The sequence below is a fragment of the Cherax quadricarinatus genome, chromosome 81 (assembly GCF_038502225.1).
Source record: "Cherax quadricarinatus isolate ZL_2023a chromosome 81, ASM3850222v1, whole genome shotgun sequence".
Classification (NCBI taxonomy): domain Eukaryota; kingdom Metazoa; phylum Arthropoda; class Malacostraca; order Decapoda; family Parastacidae; genus Cherax; species Cherax quadricarinatus.
Window position 1 is genome coordinate 11,906,011 of NC_091372.1, and position 12,741 is coordinate 11,918,751.

The 12,741-nt window shown below is 46.1% G+C and overlaps 1 protein-coding gene across 3 annotated transcripts; it reads left to right on the forward strand.

Moving 5' to 3' along the window:
• The first annotated feature begins 251 nt into the window (after positions 1-251).
• LOC128699798 (uncharacterized) lies at positions 252-12,450 on the forward strand. 3 transcript variants are annotated; one of them, XM_070102424.1, is made up of 10 exons: positions 252-378; positions 897-1,037; positions 1,180-1,300; positions 2,203-2,424; positions 3,165-3,258; positions 3,747-3,899; positions 8,846-9,726; positions 10,930-11,023; positions 11,352-11,477; positions 11,877-12,449. In XM_070102424.1, the coding sequence occupies exons 1-10, from the start codon at positions 313-315 to the stop codon at positions 11,920-11,922; spliced, it is 1,944 nt and encodes a 647-aa protein (XP_069958525.1). In that variant the 5' UTR covers positions 252-312; the 3' UTR covers positions 11,923-12,449. The 3 variants fall into 3 exon arrangements, with proteins under 3 accessions (XP_069958525.1, XP_069958523.1, XP_069958526.1); XM_070102422.1 differs by having other exon boundaries at positions 268-378; positions 894-1,037; positions 11,877-12,450; XM_070102425.1 differs by having other exon boundaries at positions 268-378; positions 894-1,037; positions 2,209-2,424; positions 11,877-12,450.
• Positions 12,451-12,741: the final 291 nt, after the last annotated feature.

Consider the following 12,741-nt stretch of genomic DNA (forward strand, 5'->3'; position numbering starts at 1 on the left):
GTCATGGGTTGTGGATGGCCTATACCTATGTGTTAGTCATGGGTACCCATACCTACGTGTTGGTCATGGGTTACACATACCTACGTGTTGATCTTGGGTTGCAGGGGGCTGGTACACAGCTGCTGCAGCTCCCAGTCTCATGGATCAAGGTGAATCAGACACAAAGTCTTGTCATAAAGGACTCTGATTCCTGGATCAAGATCCCTTGAGCAGCATCAAGGCACGCCCCTCCTTGAAGTGTGGGCGTGCGTGGTATATAAGAGACAGCACTGCCACTGCCTCACAGAGTGCCTCTCATATAGACCAAACAAGATGCTTCTGACACAGTCTGGGCTACTGACAGTGCTACTGACAGTGCTACTGACGACGCTACTGACGGTCAGTTGAATATATCATTGGCCATTTATCAATTTTGATACCAGAATTGACGGGACATCTTCAATTCCTTAAGTAAAATCTCTACAACAGCAGAATCAAGGAAATTCGCTCCATCATACACGGATTTACACTCTACTGTGCGGTGTTATCTGTTAAGAGTTTAGGAGATGATGGCCCCCGCGTCTCGTTCTCATGCCGAGTATTATAAATTCGACAAGGAATGTTATAGGAAGAATCACTATCATACAAAAAACTGAAATATCTCATTATGGTTCATGAAGTCTGAGGTTGTTATAGTGTGGGGTTATAGTTATTACTGGCAGTAGCAGTAGTAGTAGTTGTTGTAGTGGTGGTAGTAGTAGTAGCAGTAGTAGTAGTGATAATAGTAGTAGTAGTAGCAGCAGCAGCAGTAGTACTAGCAGCTGCTGCTGGTAACTTCATGGTACCATACCTAGTCTTAAAACTCTGCATGAACTCTGCCTTCACCCACTTGTTCATGCAGACGGGTATTACAGCAGGTGGTGCAGTGTACTAGCGTCTCCAAAATCCCAGAACAAGAGTCTGAGGTGATCCTGACAACAGGTGCACAGCTGATAATCACGTACACACCTGACAACCAACCTTACCTGGCCTGCAAGCCAATTAACACCTCACACCAGGTAAGGCATTACAATCGCTCATCTTTTATATGCTTCAATTAATCAAACTTATTGAAATATACGACCGACAATCCTGCCAGAGTGCTAAACATTTAACAGGCTTCAATTATGTTTCTCTATTTCCACCTGTCTTCTTCGGCAGAATGTGATTGAAGGTTCAGTCTTGGCCAGCGTGGACCGCCTTGAAGAGTTCGGTCTTCTGGTTCGTCTGGACTTCCAGTCTGGTCAATTGACCAGCTGCAACTTCGTTTCTGGTGACTCTGGTAAGTCCAACTCTTGTAGCATTGAGGTTTCAGCAGCTGAAGCTACGTACAGTAGCTTCTAGTTCAGAGCGTCACACGAATACCACCTGGTGGTTCACACTTACACTCACTCACTCATTTGACCATAAACAGAAATATTAATCTCAGTCTTAAAATAATGAATCCTATGATACTCCAATACTGAAACTATGTACTGTGCCAAAACAAAAGCATTCACATTGCTAAACTCACAAACTAGTATTTAGTCACTTAGCCATAATACCAACTTACCTCATAATTTGTAATATTTTACAATTAAGAATAAAACTAAGTATGCCCGAAATGCCTAGCCATGCTAAGCGTTCTAGTGGTACACTCTGTAATACCTAGCCATGCTAGGTGTTCTAGTGGTACACTCTGTAATCACTATTTTACTACATGTAAACCACACAATAACCAAATTTCTGTAAACTCAGAATTGTAATCCTTATAGAGAATAAACTTTGAATTTGAATTTGAATTTGAGTGTAGAATGCTTTCTCTTTGAAGAGATGTAGAATAGCTTACACGATGAAGATAATGATATGTTGCGACGTTTCGTTCTGTGTAGAGGGTTGTGAGGACTTTATAAACGTTTCGCTCTGTGTAGAGATATGTCGGTACTTTAATACAGCGCTAAACAGGGCAAAACGTTGTCCCAATAACCTCTTGTTCTGTAACTTGTGTTTCTGTGGGTGTATATACTGTGTGGGTGTGAATGTGTGTACTGTGTGGGTGTGAATGTGTGTACTGTGTGGGTGTGTATACCGTGTGGGTGTGTTGTGTCTCCTGTCAGAACTAACACAATCTCATACTAGGCTCACAGGATGGGTGTAGGATTCATACCAAAGATGTCAAACTAACTCTCGTATTTGTCATGCAAGGAACAGAGGAAGAGGATTCCTCATGGCTTTCTGTGCCAGCGATGAATGAGACCTGGGTCTCCGGAGGCTTCCAGTGCCCTGCTGGATGGGAGATGATAGACTCAACATGCTTCCTGTTGGTTAACAACTCAGGAACTTGGCTGGAAGGACGGGACTTCTGCAGTTTTCTGGGTGGGAGTCTGGCCACTATCTCCAGTCAACTCCAGCAGAGTTGGATCCGGTGTGAGTATCTTTCACTCTCGTAGCTCGGTTGGTAGTGCACTCAGCTCATACCCTGAGTAGTTGTGGTTCGATCCCCGGTACAGGTGGAAACACTGGGGAGTGTCGCTGTTCACCTAGCAGTAAGTAGGTACCTGGGTGTTAGCCGACTGGTGTGGGTAGCATCATGGGGACAAGATTAACCCAAATTACGGGAAATGATCTACATAACCAAGGACTTTCTATATAGTATGTCACTGTTGTCAACTATGGTCTGTATAGTTGTATCATGTACTGGCAGAAATAATAATAATAATAATTATTATTATTATGATACACCGAGAGGCCCATATTTCTCCCACAATAATATATTTGAAATTTCTTAAAAAAATAGGGGAGACGAAGAGTTGTTTAATATACCACAAAAGAAGCTCTCTGCCTTGTCGTTATGGTTCGTGTTTTCACGACCATAATAACTAACACCTGGGTACCTGGTGAAGAGTGACAGAAGGGACAGATTTGTCCCCGCATCTCTTGTCTCCCAGGAATCAAACTCGGGTCCATTCGTTTCTGAGCTGAACGCTCAGAGAATAACGTCAGGATATTTCCCTAAGATTCCTTCACTCTCCTCTACCAGGGTATAAGTTCGTTACCGCCAGAGGGGGTACTGCCCCCTGACATCCCACTAAAGAAAAGTTACACGTAGAACAGGGGACATTACCACCACTAACACTAGAATTAACACCACCTACCACTGCTTACAGTGGCACTGACTGGAGATACGTGGCTCGGACTGAGGAACACAGAGTTGAACCTAAACTATACCTGGTTAGATGGATCACCTTATAAGTTCACCAGGTGAGTCTACTTACCAGGTGAGTCTACTTACTAGGTGAGTCTACTTAAGAAATGAGGCTATACACCTCTCTTATGATGTGTCATATAAACACCATGCGATGAAAAATATGGGTATATTGCTGCTTTAGTATATACGAACATACACTGAGAGCAGTATACTTGTCAGTGTATATACACTAACAGGTATATACATATAAACTGAGAAAAGAATACTTCTTAGTGTATATATACACCCCAGAGGCATAAGTCTCTCACTGTATATCCATTGAGATGTATATACACCTCTCAGTATACATGCACTGAGATGTATACACCTCTCAGTGTAGGTACACTGAGTGTAGTCACAAGTGTTTCAGAAGTTAAAATATGCTTGAAGTTAGTGTACAATGAACTGTTGAGTTGATAACCTATTTGAATCTAACTTAACTTATCCTAACTTAACCTATCCTAACTTATCTTATCCTAAGCTTGCGTAACTTCTCCTACAGCTGGGCAGAGGGGGAGCCTAGCAATACTGGTGCTCTCTGGGTATTTGGCGAACGAGGTGACCTTTGGGTACTGGCTGGACAGGAACACTGTGTCGCGATGAGCCAAAGGTATCAGTACCTCTGGAATGATGCCCACTGCGACCATACCAAACAGTGAGTACCTGGTAACTTGTATTTCTTGAGAATGAGGGGATGTCTTGAGAATGAGGGGATGTCTTGAGGGTGAGGGGATGTCTTGAGAATGAGGGGATGTCTTGAGAATGAGGGGATGTCTTGAGAATGAGGGGATGTCTTGAGAATGAGGGGATGTCTTGAGAATGAGGGGATGTCTTGAGGGTGAGGGGATGTCTTGAGGGTGAGGGGATGTCTTGAGAATGAGGGGATGTCTTGAGAATGAGGGGATGTCTTGAGAATGAGGGGATGTCTTGAGAATGAGGGGATGTCTTGAGAATGAGGGGATGTCTTGAGAATGAGGGGATGTCTTGAGAATGAGGGGATGTCTTGAGAATGAGGGGATGTCTTGAGAATGAGGGGATGTCTTGAGAATGAGGGGATGTCTTGAGAATGAGGGGATGTCTTGAGAATGAGGGGATGTCTTGAGAATGAGGGGATGTCTTGAGGGTGAGGGGATGTCTTGAGAATGAGGGGATGTCTTGAGGGTGAGGGGATGTCTTGAGGGTGAGGGGATGTCTTGAGGGTGAGGGGATGTCTTGAGAATGAGGGGATGTCTTGAGAATGAGGGGATGTCTTGAGGGTGAGGGGATGTCTTGAGAATGAGGGGATGTCTTGAGAATGAGGGGATGTCTTGAGGGTGAGGGGATGTCTTGAGAATGAGGGGATGTCTTGAGAATGATGGGATGTCTTGAGGGTGAGGGGATGTCTTGAGAATGAGGGGATGTCTTGAGGGTGAGGGGATGTCTTGAAAATGAGGGGATGTCTTGAGAATGAGGGGATGTCTTGAGGGTGAGGGGATGTCTTGAGGGTGAGGGGATGTCTTGAGAATGAGGGGATGTCTTGAGGGTGAGGGGATGTCTTGAGAATGAGGGGATGTCTTGAGGGTGAGGGGATGTCTTGAGAATGAGGGGATGTCTTGAGAATGAGGGGATGTCTTGAGGGTGAGGGGATGTCTTGAGAATGAGGGGATGTCTTGAGAATGAGGGGATGTCTTGAGGGTGAGGGGATGTCTTGAGAATGAGGGGATGTCTTGAGGGTGAGGGATGTCTTGAGAATGAGGGGATGTCTTGAGGGTGAGGGGATGTCTTGAGGGTGAGGGGATGTCTTGAGGGTGAGGGGATGTCTTGAGGGTGAGGGGATGTCTTGAGGGTGAGGGGATGTCTTGAGAATGAGGGGATGTCTTGAGAATGAGGGGATGTCTTGAGGGTGAGGGGATGTCTTGAGAATGAGGGGATGTCTTGAGGGTGAGGGGATGTCTTGAGGGTGAGGGGATGTCTTGAGGGTGAGGGGATGTCTTGAGGGTGAGGGGATGTCTTGAGAATGAGGGGATGTCTTGAGGGTGAGGGGATGTCTTGAGGGTGAGGGGATGTCTTGAGGGTGAGGGGATGTCTTGAGGGTGAGGGGATGTCTTGAGAATGAGGGGATGTCTTGAGAATGAGGGGATGTCTTGAGGGTGAGGGGATGTCTTGAGAATGAGGGGATGTCTTGAGAATGAGGGGATGTCTTGAGAATGAGGGAATGTCTTGAGAATGAGGGGATGTCTTGAGAATGAGGGGATGTCTTGAGGGTGAGGGGATGTCTTGAGAATGAGGGGATGTCTTGAGAATGAGGGGATGTCTTGAGGGTGAGGGGATGATTTGAGAATGAGGGGATGTCTTGAGAATGAGGGGATGTCTTGAGAATGAGGGGATGTCTTGAGGGTGAGGGGATGTCTTGAGGGTGAGGGGATGTCTTGAGAATGAGGGGACGTCTTGAGGGTGAGGGGATGTCTTGAGAATGAGGGGATGTCTTGAGGGTGAGGGGATGTCTTGAGAATGAGGGGATGTCTTGAGAATGAGGGGATGTCTTGAGAATGAGGGGATGTCTTGAGGGTGAGGGGATGTCTTGAGGGTGAGGGGATGTCTTGAGGGTGAGGGGATGTCTTGAGGGTGAGGGGATGTCTTGAGAATGAGGGGATGTCTTGAGGGTGAGGGGATGTCTTGAGAATGAGGGGATGTCTTGAGAATGAGGGGATGTCTTGAGGGTGAGGGGATGTCTTGAGAATGAGGGGATGTCTTGAGAATGAGGGGATGTCTTGAGGGTGAGGGGATGTCTTGAGAATGAGGGGATGTCTTGAGAATGAGGGGATGTCTTGAGGGTGAGGGGATGTCTTGAGAATGAGGGGATGTCTTGAGAATGAGGGGATGTCTTGAGGGTGAGGGGATGTCTTGAGAATGAGGGGATGTCTTGAGAATGAGGGGATGTCTTGAGAATGAGGGGATGTCTTGAGAATGAGGGGATGTCTTGAGAATGAGGGGATGTCTTGAGAATGAGGGGATGTCTTGAGAATGAGGGGATGTCTTGAGAATGAGGGGACGTCTTGAGAATGAGGGGATGTCTTGAGAATGAGGGGATGTCTTGAGAATGAGGGGATGTCTTGAGAATGAGGGGATGTCTTGAGGGTGAGGGGATGTCTTGAGAATGAGGGGATGTCTTGAGGGTGAGGGGATGTCTTGAGGGTGAGGGGATGTCTTGAGGGTGAGGGGATGTCTTGAGGGTGAGGGGATGTCTTGAGGGTGAGGGGATGTCTTGAGCGTGAGGGGATGTCTTGAGAATGAGGGGATGTCTTGAGAATGAGGGGATGTCTTGAGGGTGAGGGGATGTCTTGAGAATGAGGGGATGTCTTGAGAATGAGGGGATGTCTTGAGAATGAGGGGACGTCTTGAGAATGAGGGGATGTCTTGAGAATGAGGGGATGTCTTGAGAATGAGGGGATGTCTTGAGAATGAGGGGATGTCTTGAGGGTGAGGGGATGTCTTGAGAATGAGGGGATGTCTTGAGGGTGAGGGGATGTCTTGAGGGTGAGGGGATGTCTTGAGGGTGAGGGGATGTCTTGAGGGTGAGGGGATGTCTTGAGGGTGAGGGGATGTCTTGAGGGTGAGGGGATGTCTTGAGAATGAGGGGATGTCTTGAGAATGAGGGGATGTCTTGAGTGTGAGGTGATGTCTTGAGAATGAGGGGATGTCTTGAGAATGAGGGGATGTCTTGAGAATGAGGGGACGTCTTGAGAATGAGGGGATGTCTTGAGAATGAGGGGATGTCTTGAGAATGAGGGGATGTCTTGAGAATGAGGGGATGTCTTGAGGGTGAGGGGATGTCTTGAGAATGAGGGGATGTCTTGAGGGTGAGGGGATGTCTTGAGGGTGAGGGGATGTCTTGAGGGTGAGGGGATGTCTTGAGGGTGAGGGGATGTCTTGAGGGTGAGGGGATGTCTTGAGGGTGAGGGGATGTCTTGAGAATGAGGGGATGTCTTGAGAATGAGGGGATGTCTTGAGGGTGAGGGGATGTCTTGAGAATGAGGGGATGTCTTGAGGGTGAGGGGATGTCTTGAGAATGAGGGGATGTCTTGAGGGTGAGGGGATGTCTTGAGGGTGAGGGGATGTCTTGAGAATGAGGGGATGTCTTGAGGGTGAGGGGATGTCTTGAGAATGAGGGGATGTCTTGAGAATGAGGGGATGTCTTGAGGGTGAGGGGATGTCTTGAGAATGAGGGGATGTCTTGAGGGTGAGGGGATGTCTTGAGAATGAGGGGATGTCTTGAGGGTGAGGGAATGTCTTGAGGGTGAGGGGATGTCTTGAGGGTGAGGGGATGTCTTGAGAATGAGGGGATGTCTTGAGAATGAGGGGATGTCTTGAGGCTGAGGGGATGTCTTGAGGGTGAGGGGATGTCTTGAGAATGAGGGGATGTCTTGAGGGTGAGGGGATGTCTTGAGGGTGAGGGGATGTCTTGAGAATGAGGGGATGTCTTGAGAATGAGGGGATGTCTTGAGGGTGAGGGGATGTCTTGAGGGTGAGGGGATGTCTTGAGGGTGAGGGGATGTCTTGAGAATGAGGGGATGTCTTGAGGGTGAGGGGATGTCTTGAGGGTGAGGGGATGTCTTGAGGGTGAGGGGATGTCTTGAGAATGAGGGGATGTCTTGAGGGTGAGGGGATGTCTTGAGGGTGAGGGGATGTCTTGAGAATGAGGGGATGCCTTGAGAATGAGGGGATGTCTTGAGGGTGAGGGGATGTCTTGAGGGTGAGGGGATGTCTTGAGAATGAGGGGATGTCTTGAGAATGAGGGGATGTCTTGAGGGTGAGGGGATGTCTTGAGGGTGAGGGGATGTCTTGAGAATGAGGGGATGTCTTGAGAATGAGGGGATGTCTTGAGGGTGAGGGGATGTCTTGAGGGTGAGGGGATGTCTTGAGGGTGAGGGGATGTCTTGAGGGTGAGGGGATGTCTTGAGAATGAGGGGATGTCTTGAGGGTGAGGGGATGTCTTGAGGGTGAGGGGATGTCTTGAGGGTGAGGGGATGTCTTGAGGGTGAGGGGATGTCTTGAGGGTGAGGGGATGTCTTGAGAATGAGGGGATGTCTTGAGAATGAGGGGATGTCTTGAGGGTGAGGGGATGTCTTGAGAATGAGGGGATGTCTTGAGAATGAGGGGATGTCTTGAGGGTGAGGGGATGTCTTGAGAATGAGGGGATGTCTTGAGGGTGAGGGGATGTCTTGAGGGTGAGGGGATGTTTTGAGAATGAGGGGATGTCTTGAGGGTGAGGGGATGTCTTGAGGGTGAGGGGATGTCTTGAGGGTGATGGAGTGAGTGTTGAGATTATTATTATAATCAAGGGTGAAGCGCTAAACCCGTAGGATTATACAGCGAACTGGAGAACAGATCCAATTCCCTAGATCAAGAGCCCCTTACCAGCATCAAGGAACCTTTCTTGAGGGATGTGAGTGTTGAGAGTGAGAGGCCCTCTCATGTTATGGAAATAAGTCACTCTGACTTTCTTGGGTTATCCCAGGTTCTCTACACATATGCTGCTATGTATGATAATCTATGTAACTGTGTTTGTGTATACCTGAATAAACTTACTAGCAAGTGGTATTAAGACAAACTTTATTGCAGGTTCCTGTGTAGTGTTGCTGGGGTACCTGACACTACTACTACTACCACTAGAACTACCCCAACCAGCATTACCACCACTCCAATCAACACTATTACTCCAGCTAACACTGCTACTCCAACCAATACCACTCCAACTACCACCATTCCAACTATACCTGGAGTATACCTGGTGGATGTTTCGGGGATCAACGCCCCCTCGGCCCTCTCCATGACCAGGCCTCCAACCAACACTACCACCACTAGTACACCAATCACCACCACTACTACTACTACTGCAACCACCACTACTATTCCAACCACTACCACTACTATACTAACCACCACCACTACTATACCAACGACCACCACAAGTACTCCAACCACCATCACCACTACACCAGCCACCACCACCACCAATACTACACCAACCACCACCACTACACCAACCACAACCACCACTACTACACCAACCACCACCACCACTACACCAACCACCACCACTACACCAGCCACCACCACCACCACTACTACACCAACCACCACCACCACTACACCAACCACCACTAGCTCTACACCAACCACCACCACCACTACTACTACACCAACCACCACCACTACTATTACACCAACCACCACCACCACTACTACTACTACTACACCAACCACCACCACCACTACTACTACTACACCAACCACCACCACCACTACACCAACCACCACTACTACCACCACCACTACCACCAGGAGACCTACCTGCAGCAGTGGATGGACTCAGTACGGCTCATCCTGTTACTGGTTAAGCTGGATCAGCTCCAGCTGGGTGTCAGCTAACCAACAGTGTCACAGCAAGAATTCAAACCTAGTCTCTATCTCCAGTTCCTCGGAACAGAGGTTCATTAACAGTGAGTCAACAGCCTCAAGTAACACTGGGTGAACTCTTTTCTTTTGGTGTTTTCAGTGTCGTATTTATAACGTAGAACAAAGAATGATAAGAAGCCGTTCATGGGTTAGTTGTGGATTGTTCCAGGTATAATATTGTGGGTTACTGTACTTGTGTGTTAGTTGTGGATTGTTCCAGGTATAATATTGTGGGGTACTGTACTTGTGGGTTAGTTGTGGATTGTTCCAGGTATAATATTGTGGGTTACTGTACTTGTGTGTTAGTTGTGGATTGTTCCAAACCAACGTACGAGCCACAGCCCGGCTGGTCAGGAACCGACTTTAGGTGCTTGTCCAGTGCCAGCTTGAAGACAGCCAGGGGTCTGTTGGTAATCCCCCTTATGTATGCTGGGAGGCAGTTGAACAGTCTCGGGCCCCTGACACTTATTGTATGGTCTCTTAACGTGCTAGTGACACCCCTGCTTTTCATTGGGGGGATGTTGCATCGTCTGCCAAGTCTTTTGCTTTCGTAGTGAGTGATTTTCGTGTGCAAGTTCGGTACTAGTCCCTCTAGGATTTTCCAGGTGTATATAATCATGTATCTCTCCCGCCTGCGTTCCAGGGAATACAGGTTTAGGAACCTCAAGCGCTCCCAGTAATTGAGGTGTTTTATCTCCGTCATGCGCGCCGTGAAGGTTCTCTGTACATTTTCTAGGTCAGCAATTTCACCTGCCTTGAAAGGTGGTGTTAGTGTGCAGCAATATTCCAGCCTAGATAGAACAAGTGACCTGAAGAGTGTCATCATGGGCTTGGCATCCCTAGTTTTGAAGGTTCTCATTATCCATCCTGTCATTTTTCTAGCAGATGCGAGTGATACAATGTTATGGTCCTTGAAGGTTACTGTACTTGTGGGTTAGTTGTGGATTGTTCCAGGTATGATATTTATGGGTTACTGTACTTGTGGGTTAGTTGTGGATTCTTCAAAGTATAATGTGGGTTAAGATTCATCTAACTAGGTATATTTCTACACCATAGGAAGGTTAGCATAGGCACCACTGGATGTTATTCGACTGGTGTGGGTGACAAACTGGGTGTAAGGGTGGAACATAACTCTAGTACCAGACTTTGAATTGAGGTGGGATACCAGATCTTAACTTGCAAACTGAATAGCATTGAACATGAGAAAAAATGGTCTAACAGGTAACTGGTCTCCTTGTGACCTGCAGGACTGGTCTCTGGTAGCGTGTGGATTGGTCTCAACGACAGAAATCGGGAAGGTGACTATACCTGGTCTGATGGCACCTCCTACAGTTATACCAAGTGAGTCACTGATACACCCAGGTGAGTCACAGGGAAATGTGATTCATGTCATGTGAATGATGACATTCTTAGGTGAATGTTGACATTATTAGGTAATGATTATATTCTCAGGTGAATGGTGACATTCTCGGGTGAATAATGACATTATTAGCTGAACGATGACGGAGGCCTGGTCACAGACCGGGCCGCGGGGGCGTTGACCCCCGGAACTCTCTCCAGGTTAGGTGAATGGTGACATTCTCAGGTGAATGATGATAATCTCCTACTACTATTACTACTCCTCCTGCTACTACTACTACTACTACTAACGCACTTGTGGTGTCGACAGCTGGAACAGTGGTCAACCCAGCAGGTACAGCGGCTTCCTGGCTTGGGGGAGTCCCGAAGACTGTGTGGAAATGAGAGAGAAGTTCTCTTACAGGTGGAACGATCAGTCTTGTTCCACGAAGAACCAGTGAGTAGAACCTCTGTCGTGGTTCAGTCTTTTAAGAGGGGTGTCTAGAACCAGTAGCTAGGGGTAACTCTGTACGAGGGTTGTCTAGTAGAACTAGTAACTAGGGTTCAAACCTATATGTGGGCTGTCTAGTAGAACCAGTAACCAGGGTTCAGCTCTGTACGAGGGCTGTCTAGTAGAACCAGTAACCAGGGTTCAACTCTGTACGAGGGCTGTCTAGAAGAACCAGTAACTAGGGTTCAACTCTGTATGAGGGCTCTCTAGACCCAGTAACTAGGGTTCAACTGTCTACAGGTGATGGTTTACTGACTTACGGACTGACTACTTTACTGACTTGACTGGCTTATGTATTGACTCACTGACTCACCCAGGAGTTTACATATATATTTTTTGTTTCAGGTTCATCTGTGAACGTCCAGTGACTAGATACAACACTTACTGGTAGTAATAATATCTCTTTCTCTCTCTCTCTCTATCTCTCTCTCTCTCTCAAACATTTGTATAGTCTTCTATATACTCCCATGTACTCTAATATACTCCCAGGAACTATAATATACTCCCATGTACTCTAATATACTCCCAGGAACTATAATATACTCCCATGTACTCTAATATACTCCCAGGAACTATAATATACTCCCATGTACTCTAATATACTCCCAGGAACTATAATATACTCCCATGTACTCTAATATACTCCCATGTACTCTAGTTGTACCGCTGGACCACAATAACACAGGTGAGTGTTATCAATACAATGTTAATTATATTATTGACGCAGATTTAACATGTTATATCATAGTTAACAAAGCTAGTTCATGTTAATATTCTTATTTAACATGTTATATCATAGTTAATAAAGCCAGTTCATGTTAATATTCTTATTTAACATGTTATATCATAGTTAATAAAGCTAGTTCATGTTAATATTCTTATTTAACATGTTATATCATAGTTAATAAAGCTAGTTCATGTTAATATTCTTATTTAACATGTTATATCATAGTTAATAAAGCTAGTTCATGTTAATATTCTTATTTAACATGTTATATCATAGTTAATAAAGCCAGATAATGTTAATATTCTTATTTAACATGTTATATCATAGTTAATAAAGCTAGTTCATGTTAATATTCTTATTTAACATGTTATATCATAGTTAATAAAGCTAGTTCATGTTAATATTCTTATTTAACATGTTATATCATAGTTAATAAAGCTAGTTCATGTTAATATTCTTATTTAACATGTTATATCATAGTTA

Excerpts from the sequence above, each read along its gene's own strand:
- LOC128699798 (XM_070102422.1), top strand. The coding sequence starts at position 313 with ATGCTTCTGACACAGTCTGGGCTACTGACAGTGCTACTGACAGTGCTA. Across the intron at positions 379-893 it reads TACTGACGACGCTACTGACG|CAGGTGGTGCAGTGTACTAG; the intron begins GTCAGTTGAATA and ends CGGGTATTACAG. Across the intron at positions 1,301-2,202 it reads CTTCGTTTCTGGTGACTCTG|GAACAGAGGAAGAGGATTCC; the intron begins GTAAGTCCAACT and ends TTGTCATGCAAG.